General features: G+C 50.4%; 2 protein-coding genes across 2 annotated transcripts; one reads left to right on the top strand and one right to left on the bottom strand.

Annotated features, from left to right (window-relative positions):
* Window positions 1-2,863: 2,863 nt before the first annotated feature.
* On the top strand, window positions 2,864-4,613 carry LOC124707130 (galactoside 2-alpha-L-fucosyltransferase-like). Its single transcript, XM_047238795.1, has 2 exons — window positions 2,864-3,050; window positions 3,151-4,613. The coding sequence occupies exons 1-2, from the start codon at window positions 2,864-2,866 to the stop codon at window positions 4,611-4,613; spliced, it is 1,650 nt and encodes a 549-aa protein (XP_047094751.1).
* Window positions 4,614-11,726: 7,113 nt separating this feature from the next.
* On the bottom strand, window positions 11,727-13,560 carry LOC124707119 (galactoside 2-alpha-L-fucosyltransferase-like). Its single transcript, XM_047238782.1, has 2 exons — window positions 13,332-13,560; window positions 11,727-13,171 (listed from the first exon to the last, which is right to left on the bottom strand). The coding sequence occupies exons 1-2, from the start codon at window positions 13,498-13,500 to the stop codon at window positions 11,727-11,729; spliced, it is 1,614 nt and encodes a 537-aa protein (XP_047094738.1). The 5' UTR covers window positions 13,501-13,560.
* Window positions 13,561-16,432: the final 2,872 nt, after the last annotated feature.

Here is a 16,432-nt window from a genome sequence, read left to right as displayed (position 1 = left end):
GCCAGTGCGTTTGGAACTGACCTCCAGCTTCCGGGTTGCAGGAAGCCTTCCGCCTCGAGGTTCTTCAGCTCCATCTCGGTAGTGGTACAGGGCCACCATTTTCCCCTGGCTTCAGAGTCACGCTAGCGAGCCTTTGACTTTTTGACAACCTCCTCGGCCTTGTGCTCCGTCTGATCCGCCCCGGAGGTTTTCTCTGGGTTAGCAGAAGTCCCTTCAGTCTCCTTGCCGGAATCCTTTGAAGGATCCAGCCTGATCGGGGCGAAGCGTGGAGGGGCGGAAGAGAGTGGAATGGCCAGGATTGGTTCCGAGGTTGGGGGCGGAGTCGAAGAAGACATCTGAAGAAAAGACATAGGCGGAAACAATCCTTAGTCGGATCCAACGTCGTCAACCTAACGATCATCACCACCAACTACGGCGCGAAGGCAGAGCTCGAGAAACTTACCGTAATGGAGTCCGCGGTGGCCGGAGTCGCCGGCGACGGGGTTTCGGCGCGGTGGCTCGCTGAAGTTAAGAACAGGACGAACACTGTGCGGCGATGAAGCAACTCCGGAGAGGTTCCGGCGGGATTCCGGCACGGCGGAGACGAAGCTCGGACCGGCGCTTCGCATAGAGGTGAAAAGGGGGGTGAATGGAGGTTCGGGGTGTCGACGGTGGATATTTATAGGCTGACGGGACGAGATTCGTGCTCCGCATCCTGTGGTCGGAACGCAAGCGTCGCCCTGTTGGATGCGCGACACGTGTTAAAACCCTAAACGGTAAAAATGGCTAAGGATAAGTTAGCGCTCAAATCGCGCGAAAAAGGCGCCAGAATTGGCGGAACCGTTTGAGTCTGTTAAGATTCCGGGTAAAAGCGTGAAGATAAGCAATTCACATTCGCAAGCAGGGGAGTAACCCGGAGACACGTTTTAAGGCTGTCGATGGATGAAGTCCCGCAGGATGGGGGATTTTCCGACTTATGGTTGGAAAAAAGAAGATATGAAGTTGGAGTTCTTCAACTTTCTCCGCGTTACCATCAATGCCGGAGACCATGAGGTGCAAGCATGGCGGAAACTGCAGGAGAAACTCGGAGAACTCTGGGGGCTACTGTTGTGGGTATACTTCATGGGTGTACCATCGACAGTGCCTTGATCCGGCAAGCCCGGGTGGCCCGTAGACGGTGATGGTGGCGTATGGCCCATCGGGCGGCCCAGTTGCTGTTGATCATGAAGGATGAAGTCCGGCCCAGGATCAGTTAGCCGGATCCGCACCGACCTTTGGAGGAACCCGGATCCGTGGAGGCCCATGAGGAACCCGGATCCGGTACGACGTATAAGGAAGGCGGATCCTTGACGTGCACGGCAAGATATTGTACCGTAGTATAGGCAATCTGTAATCCGGCTAGGACTCTCCATGTAAACCCTAGATCCGTGCGCCTTTATAAGCCGGATCCTGGGAGCCCTAGAGGCACAACCACAACCATTGTAACAACGCGCAAGCGCCCGGATAATTCCGGACAAGCAGCAGTAGGCCCCTGTCATCGTGCGGGTGTTCCGAAGCTGGGTAACTCGCGTACCACCGTCCCGTGTGCACTCCGCCCTATGGCCCCTACTTCTTCTCCCCTCGTGAGGATCCCTCCTCCGAGGTACCGTCGATTAGGCAACGACACTACTGCATCTTTTTCAAATTTGTTGCCCCTCATTATCTAAATTCGCATGTATCTACACATTAAAATGCACCTAGATATATACGTATCTAGATAAATTTGTGTCAACTAATTTGAAATAAAGGGAGTATTGTACATATTTGTTTTTGGTGGGATAGATTTGTAGTAAATAAATATATATATATATATGTGTGTGTGTGTATTCCAAAAATAAATATCACCAAAAGAACTTCATCTAGCACATTGCATTTGATAATCCTTTGTAAATGAAACTAAACGTTGTAAGCACATGTGACACCCCCCCCCCCAAAGTACTAGCAGATTTTAATATCTTGCAAGGAGGAAGGAAAAAAGAACAAGGTATTTTTTTTGCATGCCTGATAACGAGAGGACGAGCATTTTTCTTTCGTTTCATCAAGAAAAATTATAAATATTATTAATGTCGTGTACTGGTCTAACACTAAAAATTACCATAGTTATATATACTATGTTAATATCACCTCCAAAATAAACACATTACGGTTTGAAGAGTTGACATAACAATAACTATTTTCTCACTACTTTAAGATGCTTAAAGATTCTACTCGCACATATGTGCTATAATATTTACCATACCATTTGCGATAGTCATAGGATACTATTATGTCTTATCATAATATGATGCCTATGAAACTTTCAGTAGTATACTTTTTGAACACTTAGACCTCAGCAAAGATGATGCCCTCGCATTTGCGAGGGCCACTGTGCTAGTTATCAAAAAAAGAACATGTACAGCCGTTTACTTAGTACTACTACAGTAGTAGGGTCCAGTTTTTTACTATACGTGGATTCCAGTTCTGTCTTCCAAGTTCCAACTAGTAAGTGAAATCGATTACAGGAAAAATGAATTCATCGGAATCGGAATAATCTCAGAGTCAGATGGCTGTGGTTTACTACTGGATCTAGCAGTTTGACAATCACTTCAACTAGTAATTGAAAATCGATCACAGGAAAAATGAATTGATCGGAATCGGAGTAATCTCAGAGTCAGATGGCTACTGGATCTAGCAGTTTGACAATCACTTCAAGGACCACGTCAACAGCAAACAAGCATGCAGCAGGAAGCGGCAGCTCCTGCGAATCCTGCAAACCGTAGGCACTGAGAGCAGCACTAGCCGCACGGGCGTTGCGGCACGCAAGAGAGCGGCCAGCCCCAGCAGCTAGCACACGCCGCCGCCGGCGATGACGACGACGAAGACGACGCAGCTGGCCGCCCGTTGCAAGCGGTGGATCCCGGCGGTCAACGGCGTTCTCGTCGCATTCGTACTGGTCGTGCCTACGCTAGTCATCCTCTTCGGTGGGCGCATTGGCGAGCAGCCAGCGGTCTGGATCAAGACGGCCGTTGGCGGCATACGGCGAGGTGAGACTGGTAGCTATGGTTTATGACTCTGCATCAATAGTGGCACCAATTTCATGGCAAAAAGAATATGGGAGTTTCAAAACATGACGAAATACCTCTGCAGGTGGAGACGATGCCTTCCTGCACCGGGAGACAACTGGCGACGAAAGGCTTCTTGGCGGCCTCTTGGTCGAAGGCTTCGATCAAGAATCCTGCCACAGCCGGTACCAGTCCGCCGTGTACCGTCGGAACCCCGGCAGGAAACCTTCGCAGTACCTCGTCTCCAAGTTACGGAACCATGAGGCCCTGCAAAGACGGTGCGGCCCGGGCACCGCCGCCTACGCCTACGCCTTGGAGGAGCTCAAGTCTGGCAAGAGCCCTACGTCGCCGGACTGCAGGTACGTGGTCTCCATCTCGTACCGCGGCCTCGGCAACCGGATCATCGCCACAGCGTCCGCCTTCCTGTACGCGGTCCTCACCGACCGCGTCTTCCTCGTCGACCCCAGCGCAGCGATGGACGACCTGTTCTGCGAGCCGTTCCCCAACACGTCATGGCTGGTGCCTCCGGGCTTCCCGGTCTGGTACCAGAGCTTCTACCTCTCCACGCCGGAGCGGTACGGTAGGATGCGGGAGGACGGACTGCTGAGAACCGAAGCGGTGAACGGCTCCGCCGCCTCGGGGGAGCTGCCGGCGTTCGCCTACATTCACCTGGACTACAACCAGACGGCCCACGACAAGCTCTTCTTCTGCGACGACGACCAGCGGCTGCTGTCCAACATCCAGTGGCTGCTGATACGGACTGACGGCTACATTGCGCCGGGGTTGTTCCTCGTGGAAGCGTTCCAGGAGGAGCTCGACAGGATGTTCCCGGAGCGCGACACCGTGTTCCACCACCTCGGCAGGTACCTGTTCCACCCGACCAACCGCGTCTGGGGCCTCATCACGCGCTACTATGACGCGCACTTGGCGTGGGCGCGGCGCGTCGTCGGGATCCAGGTGCGCGTCGGGTGGTCCGAGTCGCCGGAGACACTGAAGCAGATCAAGACGTGCACGCAGAAAGAGGGGCTGCTTCCAGCGGTGCTCGGCGAGGAGGACGAGGAGCCGCTGGTGGCGCCGCGCGGTGGTGGTGCCAAACCCACCGCCGTGCTGATGACCTCTCTCAGGGCCTGGTACTACGACAACATGAAGGGGATGTACTGGGAGCGCGCGACGGCGAGCGGCGAGGCGGTCGTCTTCGACCAGCCGAGCCACGAAGAGGTCCAGCGCTACGGCGTCAAGTCGCACGAGCACAAGGCCTGGGCCGAGATCTACCTTCTGAGCATGACGGACACGCTCGTCACCAGCGGCGAGTCGACGTTCGGGTACGTGGCGCAGGGGCTTGCCGGGATGAGGCCGTGGGTGCTCGACACGGGGATGGTCAACAGCACGGTGGGCTGGCCGTGCAGCAGGGACATGTCCATGGAGCCGTGCTACCACGTCCCGCCGACGTACGGCTGCAAGCGACGGGAAGACACGGGCAAGATCGTGCCGCATGTGCGACACTGCAAGGACAGGCCCACGGGGTTGAAGCTAGTAGACACAAAGGATTGGTGAAAGAGGACAAAAGGAGCATATATGCAAACATTTTTCAAATATAGTAGACTGCACCAATTTCACAGTGTAATGAGATATTGTTGTTTCGCAGTGGAGTATCAGTGTATTACTCCCTCCGTCCATGACATGATATCTTATTTTTGTTAAAATTTGCATGTATCTGCACACTAAAACAATGAGAACTGTGGGAGCCATACTAAGTAAATTTCAGCATCCTACACCGCCTAGACCTGAAGTTCCGCCGAGTCCACCTTCAAAAAGGGGCCCAAAGAGATCCAAAACGGGTCTAGATGATGGCAAGAAATCCATGGAAAGTGAAGCCGACACAAACAAGCTAGGATCAGTGGGCTCCTTCGACGAGTTCCACCAGGTCCAATGGGTCTTCTTAGATTGAAGTGTCGAGGAGCGGAGCTCCGTGGCATGGCCACAAAGTCTGCCCCTAAAATTCACTGTATTTTGGGAACACAAATAAGTAAAAGAAGAGTTGAAGCTTTAGCTGGCACTTTGGGTTTTGGTAGAGCTTTTGGCGATAGTAGTGATGGCAGGAGTGGAGGTTTAGGCATGTTTTTGAATAATGATTTGGATATTGATGTTTTGGGTTCCTCTTAATATCATATTGATGTTTCAGTCCACCGAATTGGTGACAACACGTGGAGGCTTACTGCTGTGTATGGAGAGGCCTAGACGGGAGAGAGATACAAAACCTGAAATATGTTGAAGAATATTTTTGGAGATAGTTCGCTGCCTTTGCGATTTTAACGAGGTCCTTCCGACCGATGAATATGTGGGAATTGGTCACATGAGCTTATCGCAGATCCAGTTGTTTCGTGACGCAGTGGATTTGTGTAACTTGATTGACCTTGGGTACAAGGGACACTTCTCAACTTGGGAAAGAAAGGTTGCTAGAGGTTCTTAGAGCATCTCCAGCCATATTCATTAACATATTTTCAGTCTCAGTTGCACGTCCTAAAGCATCCTTCCGCCTGGCGCAGCTAAATATGGTGTCCGGCGTCTCAAGCCCGTTCCCGCTTCATCGCCGGATGCATCGAGAAGCGTGACGGGGAGTGTCAGGCCCGACGCGTCATTGACACGGAAGTCCGTCGCCTACCTTTGGTCAACCGACGTTAATGGCGCCCAGGCTTTCCCAATCGACGCAGTGAAGCATCTCGTCGTGCATGGCCGTGTGGCCATCCGCGCCGGCGTTTATTGCGGCCAACGGCCCGCTGCCGCCTCGCCTGCCGCCGCTGTACAATAAAGAGCGCCCCTCCTTCCTCTCGCCACGTGCCACATTCCAATCTCGCTGCACCTCCTTCCTTCCTCTCTCCTCGGTGCCAATGTCGTCCTCCCACAAGAACATCCTCGCGGCGAACGGCTTCGGACGTGGCAGCCTCACGGTGGCGGAGGCAGGGCCGGCCCGACCCTTGGCAGGCTTGGGCGGTCGCCAAGGGCCCAGGCCTGGGGGGACCAAGATGGAGGCTTTATTTCTGTACTATATGTGCTGGAAAAAAAATTGGTGAGCAGGCCCAACCAGCGTTCGGCTCGATACTACCGATCAGCGCCTCCCCCGATACGTAACTATCAGCGCCAGTGAATAGACGAGACGAAGAGTCGGCGTGCCAGTCGCCTCGCCGATCCAGTCGCCTCGCCTGCGCGTGCGTATCGCCTCGCCGATCTAGGGGCTGCGCCGATCTCTTCCCTGCGTTTGGCTCGCCCGGCCACCGTCCCCGTCCGGCCTCTTTGTAAGTCCTTGACTGATTTCCGGCTAATTTTTTCTTCTAATCCAGAACTATTTCTAGGGTTTTAATTTGAGGTAAATTCATTCATCACTATAGGTGTTACAATGCCGCCAAAACAATTGTCTGGTGCTGCGAAAAAAAGGAAGAAAAAGCAAGATGAAAAGATTAGGGAATGGCAAAGAGGCAATTTGAATAAGTATTTTCCAGTTAAACGTAATGTTGATGTCAACAACAATAGTCAGAGGCCAATATCTGATCCGGCACAAGATGATGAGGATAATATAGATGGAGATATTGAGGTCAATGAACAGTCCTCAAATAATAGTATGTAACTAACTAGCATCATGTTTTCCAAATGTAAGTAAGTAAGTAACTATATTTTTTTTGAATGTAATTGCAGATGATGATGATAATGTTAATGAGGACAATATGGAGGAAGAAAATTTGCAGCCTTCATCTAATCCTAATGGTGATGATCAAGATGATTCTTTTATCTATGTATGATCCAGGAACATGGGATAATCTTGACAACTCCAAACGGGATATATTGATTGAAAAGGGGCTTCTCAGATAACCGAATCTACAATTTCGTAAGGATGCCGATGGTAGACATTTTTCTTATGCTTATTACTCCAGAAAGTTAGCTAACAATGAGTTTGTTGACCGAAAATGATTGGTTTACTCAAAAGAGGTGGACAAAGTTTATTGTTTTTGCTGCAAGTTGTTCAAATCAAATCAGACCAAGTACTATTTGCTAGCATTTGATGGTTTGAGTGATTGGAAGCTTCTTAGTCCGAGACTCAAAGAACATGAGAGAAGCGTCGAGCATTTTACAAACATGAATACATGGAATGAACTAAGGTTGAGATTGAGCAAAAATAAAACGATTGATGTTGCACAAACTTTTGCACAATAATTGCACCTACTTTTGCACAAAGTCCTTAGATGATAGTAATCTGCAAAATAATTGCACTACTTTTGCACAAACTTTTACTCATAATAAGGCGTGTGATGTTGATCTTGATCATTTTGTTTCTGAGTTAAAGGTTCTCCAAGTAAAATTGCCAGATGATTTGTCAGCGCTTGAGATTCTTCAGTTCGTGATTGCTATCCAAATGTGTCAGTTGCATATCGCATCCTCTTGACTATACCTGTGACTGTAGCCTCAGCTGAATGAAGTTTCTCTAAACTGAAGCTACTAAAAAATTGTTTGAGGTCAACTATGTTACAAGATAGATTGAATGGCTTGGCTACATGTTGTATTGAGAATGATATCTTGCAAAGCATTGATCTTGAAACAATTGTCAATGATTTGGGGATCACTAAGAATCGGATGCCGATTTCAAGCTTCCCGTCGGACCAAAGTAGCACCGTAGGATCTTTTTTGTTTGGACCGTGCGATCATGTCCCACTCAGGCCTTGTTTACTTCTAGGGTATTTATGGGGATGGGAGGGGATTATTTTGTATCCCGGAAAATCCCCACTAGTCCGTTTACTTCTCCGGTTTTGAACGACATAATCCTGAGATATCCCCTCCCATCCCCTCTCATCCCCATATTTTTTGCCTAAATCAAAAACTCTACATCATACTAGTGTATTTTTGGGGAAGGGTATTTGAGGGAATTGGGTGAACACCAAATCCCCTCCCATCCCCATACCCATTGGAAAGAAAAATACGAGAGAAGTAAACAAGGCCTCAAACATGTGCATATGGGTTGCCAGCTTCCACGGTCTGCTTCCTAAAGCTACTCCCCTAAATCACGTCCCATCTAGTACTAATTGCTAGCACTAATTAAGTGAATTTCCTTAGTAGTTAATCGAAATTTATTCTAAGTTTTAGGAAACTATTTTTTTAACAGGTTAGGAAACTATTTTAGGATTTTAAGGACACAGACGATTAAGGTATATGCGTTATATGCTTCCATAGGCAAGCAAATTTATTTCCAATTTTAGTAGGGTTTGCTTCCCATGCGATTGGAAGGTGTGCTTCCATAAGACAAATATTTTTCTGTTATACCAAACGAATCTGATTCTAATGCAATGCAATAAAATTGTGCTTCCATGGTGAATGCAACAAAACAAAATTAAGCGATCACAAAATTACTTTCACTGTCATAAATATAGATATGTTTCAAATGAACTCGGGTGTGCTTCTAAATAAATAAATATTTGCTCCTAGCGAAGTAGATAGAGTTTCTTCCATGGAAAAATTATATTAATTTGAAAATCCATATTTTACAATAGGACGATAACTAATGACAAATGTTTACTTGCTTCCTCCACACCATGCTTCTGTGCATTCCGCCGCCGTCCACAAATCACATATTTTTATAAGACCAATAATGAGTAATATTTCCACTCGAATTTTTTTTGCTTCCATTGCAACTAAAATTGGCATGGAGGTCTTGAGTTTTTGCCATCTAGCCACAATGATGCATGGTGACGATATGCTTCCTTATGATGGTTGTCTTGCTTCATTCCGATTGGGGCATGCGACGATGGATCGACATGCTATTTCCCAAGGCTAATTAGTGCTTCCTTCATATTATGGTTGTGCTTCTTCAGGCGCATCAGACTGATTTTGACCATGCTTCCTTAGTGATCGTGCTTCATTCCTATGGTGGTTGTGCTGCCTACAGATGGTGGTCTTGCTTCCCACCGTAGCTGAGTAGTCTAGGGATCATATCGGCAAGGACGGATCAAAGCTGCAAGGCTGCTACATGGATAGAACGTTAGCGAAGGTCCTCATGCCCTCATTGACAGTGAAGTAGGCCAGTTGAGGATATAAACTGTAACGTAACCTATGCAAGTGGAGAACACCAAGGCATAGTTTCGTGCAGTTGGTCGCCATGATGCCGCCGCTACAAAGATGAACCTGCACAAAGGAGAGAGCACCCATATTATACGTGCCTGAAGGAGGGTGCGCTCGTCGACGTGCCTCGCCAGTCGCCAGCCATTTGGTTCAGGACGACGTGGACGATGTTGTTGAGGACGGTGGCGCGGGAGGGGCGTGGACAACAGCAGCGGCAGCGTGAGACCCTGACGTACGACACCGCCACGCCCGCCGGCTCTGCCATGCCCGGTTGCTGCCTGCTGCCCTGACCCATCCCCCGCGGCACCACTATCCCCACGCTAGGACGTACGTGTGGTTGGCTCGAAAGGCGCATGAGACCATGTCGCAGGCCAGAACGGCATGGGGCACGTTCGTCGGCGATGCAGGGCAGCGGGGAAGACAAGGTCAGCGGAGTCAACATTATTGGTCTAGAAAACTGAATCGACGACAATTAGGCGAGGGTAGCGAGATTTTTGGGATCAGTTTCGGAGGAGCTCGCCGTAAATATCGGGGTGAGGAGGTGCAGGCGATGCATACGGGCCGTGTGATGGATTGAGAATCGGACGGCGTCGAACGGGTCCGATGTTTTCTGTTCCATCGGACTACGATCTTTAGTGTTTACCCAATGATTTTGCATCGAGGAATGCGCGGAGAAGCTTTTTGAGAAGCATTGAAGTACTCATGGTAATTTGGTCTTTATTTGAGGTAATGAAACTAGTACAAAATACATTATATATTTTGCTGCCATTTTATAATTATTTTTACTATAATATGCGAATAAACTGAGACTTTATATATATCTAGTTATACTACATATCGTTTTGAAAGGGCCCTTTTTTTACGTCGCCCAAGGGCACCAAAATACATAGGGCCGGGGCTGGGCGGAGGCGTGGGCGCTGTACCGCGCGCGGTACCCCTGCCCCGCCGAACATGCGCCTGCCAAGGAGCGGTGGCTGGAGGATGGCCGTCAACGGGATCAGCCTCCCGCCGCCGCCGGGAACCGATCGCTGGAGGGACGCGATCAAGACCCAGAGCGCTCGCCTCAGTGCCGAGGAGCGCGGCGCTCCCACATGGGCCCTCACCGGTAACGATGATTGGTGGGCAGACTTCTTCCAGGCGTAGTACGACGCCGACATGAACAGCATCGACGGCCTCGTCGGCCGGAGGAACACGTGGAACAAGGAGGGGTGCGTCCTTTTCTGGAGCGTTCCCGGGCGCACTCTCTCGGCCGTCGTCGACGACATCCATAGGGGCGCCACAAGGTTGGAGATGCCACCTTCTCCACCGCCATCTCCTACGGCTTCAGCGCGCTGGCAACCGAGGAGGACGTACTCGTCCTCCTCAAACTCTTCATTTTTGGGGCCGGCGCGATGACGTCTTTCTCGCACCGCGTCACGCCGTACAGCGTGCCGAAGCGCGAGGTGAAGGAGGAGCCCGAGTACGCGACGCCGTCCATGATTCAGAGGCGCGCTGGCGGCGCCCTCCTCGTTCCGAAGTCGGAGTCGGAGTTGAAGGTGGTGATAATTTTGGTCCTGTAGTCCCAACGCCGCTCATGACTAGTAAGTAGTAAAGAAGGCGCGACCATGGCTGCGATGATAAAAGATTGCCATACACACATGGATGACATGCTTTATCTCATGAGCTTAATTATTTGCGTGGCATGGCCGCCAAAATTATGTCCTTGTCTGATCGAGCCTTATTCACACCACAGTGAAAGCTCCGAACAAGTTGGTCTGAAATTTTATGACAGTCCTTTCACAAGGATGACCCGACAATGACTCATGATTTCGCACGATGATCTTGTTTTTCAAAAATCTCACCCATCTATCAATAATTATGAATATATGTAGAAAGAGTAATAAAATTTATAAATAGGTTATTGGACCATCTAGGATGACTACAAACACTAGCACGGCTAAAGGCGTGTCGGCGCTCCATCCTCGCTCCTTTACTACTGGAGCCAGGCAAAGCTTATCGTAGTAAAACTTTATTGTAATAGACACACGAAAAATCGTCGTGCTAAGACCCCAAGGGACCAAGTGCGCCAGAGCGGCAACTAGCATTAATGTTAACAACTGTAGATCGAAAGAGATTAACTTCAAACCACACCAACGAACATGCATGATAACCGACCGGATCCCAATAAATTCGCCAGACACGAGTCAGTGCACCCTCCGCCGGCATTAGGTGCACCACCAAAGTAAGGATACGACCAGGAGGACCTTATTCTAATTTTAAGATGTTGCCACCGCCGTAAAATGTTGCCACCGCCGTAAAGAAGGGCATAAACATTAAAATAAAAAGGGGTGAAGATGGTATCACTTAATGAATAAGCTAATTGTCGGTCCAATGAGAATTAGGCACACACACAAAATTAGTGAGTATCGTCCTTGTGTATCTTTTCACATAAGACCGACTTGTCTCTCAAATCGCTCGTTCGAAACCAAAAGAATTGATGAACATCGTCAGCCTTTATCTTTTGCAAATGTATCGTTACAAAAATTTGATTTCATTGAAGGCAGCAAGAGTGTAGAAAGTGAGATCCTATGCACTACGAGGAACAAGTTTCAACCCCCAGCTCACGTCTTTGCAATGCTGGACATGCGGCACAATCTTCCCGGTGTCTGCACCCTGCTTGGTCCTGCAGTCGTAGAAGGGCGGCGAGTGGAAACATGGCTCCATGGACAGGTCACGGACGCACGGCGGGTCCGGCACCATGGAAGCGTTCTCCGGCCTGTACATCACCCACGGCGTCAGGCCACCCAGGCCCTGCGCCACGTACCCGAACGTCGACCAGCCGCTGGTCACCACCACGTCGGTGAGGCTCAGCAGGTATATCTCCGACCACGCCTTGGCGTCGTGCGACTTGGTGCCGAATTGCTGGTACTCCTCATGGCTTGGCTGGTGCACGCCCACCGCCTCGCCGTTGGCCGTCGCGTGCTCCCAGTACATGCTCTTGATCTTGTCGTAGTACCAGGCCTTGAGGGATGTGACGAGCACGGCTGTGGTCTTCCCGGCAGGCGCGACGGATGGCTCGATCCCGGCGGCGAGCACCTCCGGCAGAAGGCTCTCCGTCTGCGTGCACGTGGTGATCTGCTCCAGGACCTCCGGGGATTCCGAGCCGTCGAACACGCGAATCTGGATGCCGACTCGCTGGTGCGCCGCCGCGAGGTACGCGTCGTGGTACCGCGTGACGAGGCCCCAGACGTGGTTGTTCGGGTGGAACAGGTACCGGACCAGGTGGTGGAACACGGCGTCCGTCTCCGGGAAGAGCATGTCGAGCTCCTGCTGGAAGCCTGTGGTCAGGAACAGTCCCGGCACGATGTAGCTGTCCGTCCTCATCACCAGCCACCGGATGTCCCGGAGAACCCTCTGGTCCTCGTCGCAGAAGAACATCTTGTCTTCATCCGTGAGGTGGTTGTCGAGATGGACGTATGCGAACGCCGGCAGTTTCTGCGTTGCCGTCGGCGCGGCAGTGATCACCTTCTTCTTCAGCATGTTCCCGTAGCTCTCCGGGCTGTCGATGCTGAAGTTGGTGTAGCTCGTCAGCGGGAAGTCCGGCGGCAGCAGCCACGTCGTGCCGGGGAATGGCTCGCAGAACAGCTCGCCCATCTCGTTGCTGGGGTCGATAAGGAGCACGCGGTCGGTGAGCACCGCGTACAGGAACGCCGCGGCGGCGGCCAGGATCCGGTTCCCGACACCGCGGTATGATATCGAGACCAGGTACTTGCAGTCCGGCGACACGGTGCCGCCGTCGCGGCTATTCCCCGTCCGGAGCTGCTCAGCGGCGTCGCTGTAGGCGGCGGTGCCCGGGCCGCATCGTCGTTGCAGAGCCTCGTGCTGCCGCAGCTTGGAGGCGAGGTAAGGGGACGGTTGCCTGCCGGCCTTCCGGCGGTACATGGCGGACTGGTACCTGCTGTGGCAGGACCGCTCGTCGACGCCGTCGGCCAGGAGGCCGCCGAGAAGCCTGTCGTGTCCTGTCACTGATCCTGCCATACAGAACAGATTAAGAAATCGTCAGGCAGAATCGTTTTGTGATAAACTGCATCTGCTGCCACAACTGCATTCATGCCTTGAATCCTGATTGCATATGTGCACTGACGACAGACATGAATCATTTGCGTGTACACGTTCAAGCTACTAGCATACCTGGGCGTAAGGCCTTTGCGGCGCCGATCCAGACCGGCGGCGTGCTGGTGCGTGCGGGGAAGAGAAAGATCATCGGCGGCACGGTGACAATGACGGCTAGAAGCACGGCGTTGACCATGCAGCGCCAGTGACTGTACCTGCGGTCCGGCCTTTTCAACCGTGGTGCCATGAACGCCGGCGCGGCCTCCTCGGCGTGCTGCCAGTAGCCCGCAGCCGACCGCTGCCTCTGCTCCCTCAGTGACGCCGCAGCGCCAACGCTGCCCGTCTCAGCGTCCAGTTGCGGCATCGATCGCTACACTAGTAATGGGAGTGTGCGTGGTGTTAAATAAATATACCCTAGTCTCTTCCCATCGAGTTTCGAACTTTTAGAATAGTTTCTGCATTAATTTAATTTTATAGGGTACAAAATCTACGAGGTCTCTCAGTTTTAAGACTGTGCTGACACATATTGAGAAAAGGAAAATTCAACGGCAAATGCTGAATTCACACTAAAATAGTTTGATATGAGAAGGAGTATTTTATTACCTAGTTTTTTCTATCAATTTGGACTTTTGAAATAGTTGGCTAATGCATTAATTATAATTATGTTAATTATAGGTTTAGTCAAAAACTATGTTTTCATATTATATGGCTTTAGCATTATGGTTGTTGATATATTTTTCTATGATTTTGGTCAAATCTAAAAAAATAAACTTTAACTAAACTATGTAAAACGTGAAGTAAATAAAAATCGAGGCAGCTCACGGGCACTCTTTCTAGAATCCAAGTTGGGATACTCAGCTCAGAGCCTCTGACCGACGAATATGGGACACGATGTAGACTTAGACTCTCGTAGTGGACTTAGCTCAAATGTTTATTCACTGATTCACTCGTTGTGATTTGGACCAAATCACCAATTTACCGGCGTCTTTTCCCTATTTTCCATGCACTGTTTTTCTCCCACGCCCGTCAATTTTGTTTTTCCCGCGTATTCCTTTTCTGCTGGTGTGTGTTGTTGGACCAAATAGGTTTCTTCTGGTTATTACTTCAAATTTTATTATTTCCATTTTTTGGGAAAATATAACGGATGAGTAAAAGTCACTTTCAACTTAAATGAGCTACCACTTTTTACGCAATATTTTAAATCTATCCTACATTCCCACTATAGTACAAGTGGGTGATTTTTGAAAGATTTACATTTTTAATGATTTGCACAAACACTAGAAAAACAAAAGGTGGTATCATAGAAAAATAAGAAATGCTCCTAAAATCATTCGTATCCTTGAGGTGAATGAAAACAAAATAAGAAAATTCTTTTCAGAAACATGAAGGAAAAAAATTGTTGTGTTGCCTGAATGGGAAATTACTTTGCTCCGACAATGTTTGGGATATCTTGCATGTGGAAAGATCCAAGTAGAATAGACTAAAAAATGAATAAAAACTTTTAAAACTAAGTTCAAAAGAAATCAATGGCTTGACTTCACGTTTTTCTGCGCTTGGTCAACCTTAGCTCCGATGATGATAAATTATCTTTGTTCTTGAATCTTGGACTATTTTCTACTGGTTCCCGTATAGAGCGCTGAGGCCACCGTGTTCAGATTTAAGGAGTCATGGGAAGTCAGGATACCTCTCAAGGTTAAACACTTCATATGGAAGATGGCCCGTGGGAGAATCCCTAGTGGTGACATGGGCTCAGAGATAGGCTCGTCCCTCTTTGTCGTCTTCAGGAATACCAAAATCACATTTTCTTTTACTGCATTCTAGCCAAGCTGTTCTGGGCAGTGTTTCGTAAGATTCTCGGATGCACGTGAGCTCCAAGATCCTTTCTGCATGTGAGGATTCATGACGGGACAAGCACCACCACAGATGATCAAGTGAGGATTCATGACGGGACAAGCACCACACGGATGATCAGGTGATTGAGAAGGAGGCAAGTGCGGGAATGGTCAACCATTCAAACAAGGAAGGCCCACCAATGAGGCGAAGATGGATGTGGCCCACCAAGCTTCACACCAAGTTCCGAGGTGCGGACTGGGCCAGTGAACACGTACATATACGATGGCGTGTAGCTTCGGCAAACTATCCAGATCATGCTGAACGACGGGGTTTCCCTTCCTCCTTGCTTCTACTTTTCCCGTCTCCTTCCCGAGTGAGAAACGAAAGTTGTATCGGAGATTCATGGTGAAGAAGTAATCCAAACCCTAGTAATCCTTGCACGTGATATATTATCCAAACCACCACCCTTCGTGTAGGGGTGGAATCGAGCCAAGCCGAGTCAGCTCGATGCTCAGCTCCACCAAGCTCGTGAAATCTCGAGCCAGGCCTGGCTCGGCTTGCTGTTGACCGCTCTTCAAAAAACGGGCTCAAGGCTTGGCTGGTCAAGCTCGAGGCTCGGCTCGGTGTCGCGAGCCGGATGCTACAGCCCAGCACACTGTGTGACTTTGTCTACTTTCCCATGAAGTGCTGAGGGTCGTCTTCCTGGCTCTTGGCGGCCGCCACCGACGCCTGCCGCCGCCAACCTCACACAACCCGCCACCATCCCGTATTCTCCGCCCATGGCTCGCCCTTTGCTATTTCTTCCTGATACCCTCGGAAGCGCGCGACATCGTCCATCTGTGGCCTAGAGTCGGGCCGCCGGCCCTCCATCGCCCGCCGTCGGTGGATTCGGCTCTTTCATTGGCTGCTTTTCCTACCCCGGATGCTCTTCCTCCAGAGTCCAGACCTCCACCACCAGCTGATTTTCTGTTCTCTCCTCGACAAAGACCGCGAACCTAGACCCGGCGGGAGATGCATTGCCCACTACAGCCGGTCCTCCCTCGATCCGCAGGCCTCCGAGTGGGAGCATCAACCTTCGGCGGCGGTCGGCGGCAGCGGTAGCCACCGCGCCCCCCGCGCCCGTTAATGCGCCTTCAACGCAGTCATTCCTCGCGTCAATCCCCCCGGGTGGAATGACATCGATTTCAGTGGTGGTGGTCGCCGGAAGAGGAGGTGGTGGTGGTGGTGTGGTGGGTGGAGGAGGAGGAGGAGGAGGAGGATGTGGTCATGGTCGCCGGAGGAGGATGAGGAGGAGGAGGAGGAGGTGGTGTTGGTGGTCTCCGAAGGAGGTGGAGCTTGCCGGAGGA

This window comes from Lolium rigidum, chromosome 1 (assembly GCF_022539505.1).
Source record: "Lolium rigidum isolate FL_2022 chromosome 1, APGP_CSIRO_Lrig_0.1, whole genome shotgun sequence".
NCBI lineage: Eukaryota > Viridiplantae > Streptophyta > Magnoliopsida > Poales > Poaceae > Lolium > Lolium rigidum.
Note: the sequence above shows the minus strand (reverse complement) of the source record. Positions and strands in the feature narration are given on the sequence as shown.

What these genes read in the sequence shown, in the direction of transcription:
- LOC124707130 (XM_047238795.1), top strand. Translation starts at nt 2,864, where the DNA reads ATGACGACGACGAAGACGACGCAGCTGGCCGCCCGTTGCAAGCGGTGG. An exon ending in CATACGGCGAGGTGAGACTG is followed by an intron (nt 3,051 to 3,150) that starts GTAGCTATGGTT and finishes CTGCAGGTGGAG; the next exon opens with ACGATGCCTTCCTGCACCGG.
- LOC124707119 (XM_047238782.1), bottom strand. Translation starts at nt 13,500, where the DNA reads ATGGCACCACGGTTGAAAAGGCCGGACCGCAGGTACAGTCACTGGCGC. An exon ending in CGCAAAGGCCTTACGCCCAG is followed by an intron (nt 13,172 to 13,331) that starts GTATGCTAGTAG and finishes TCTGTATGGCAG; the next exon opens with GATCAGTGACAGGACACGAC.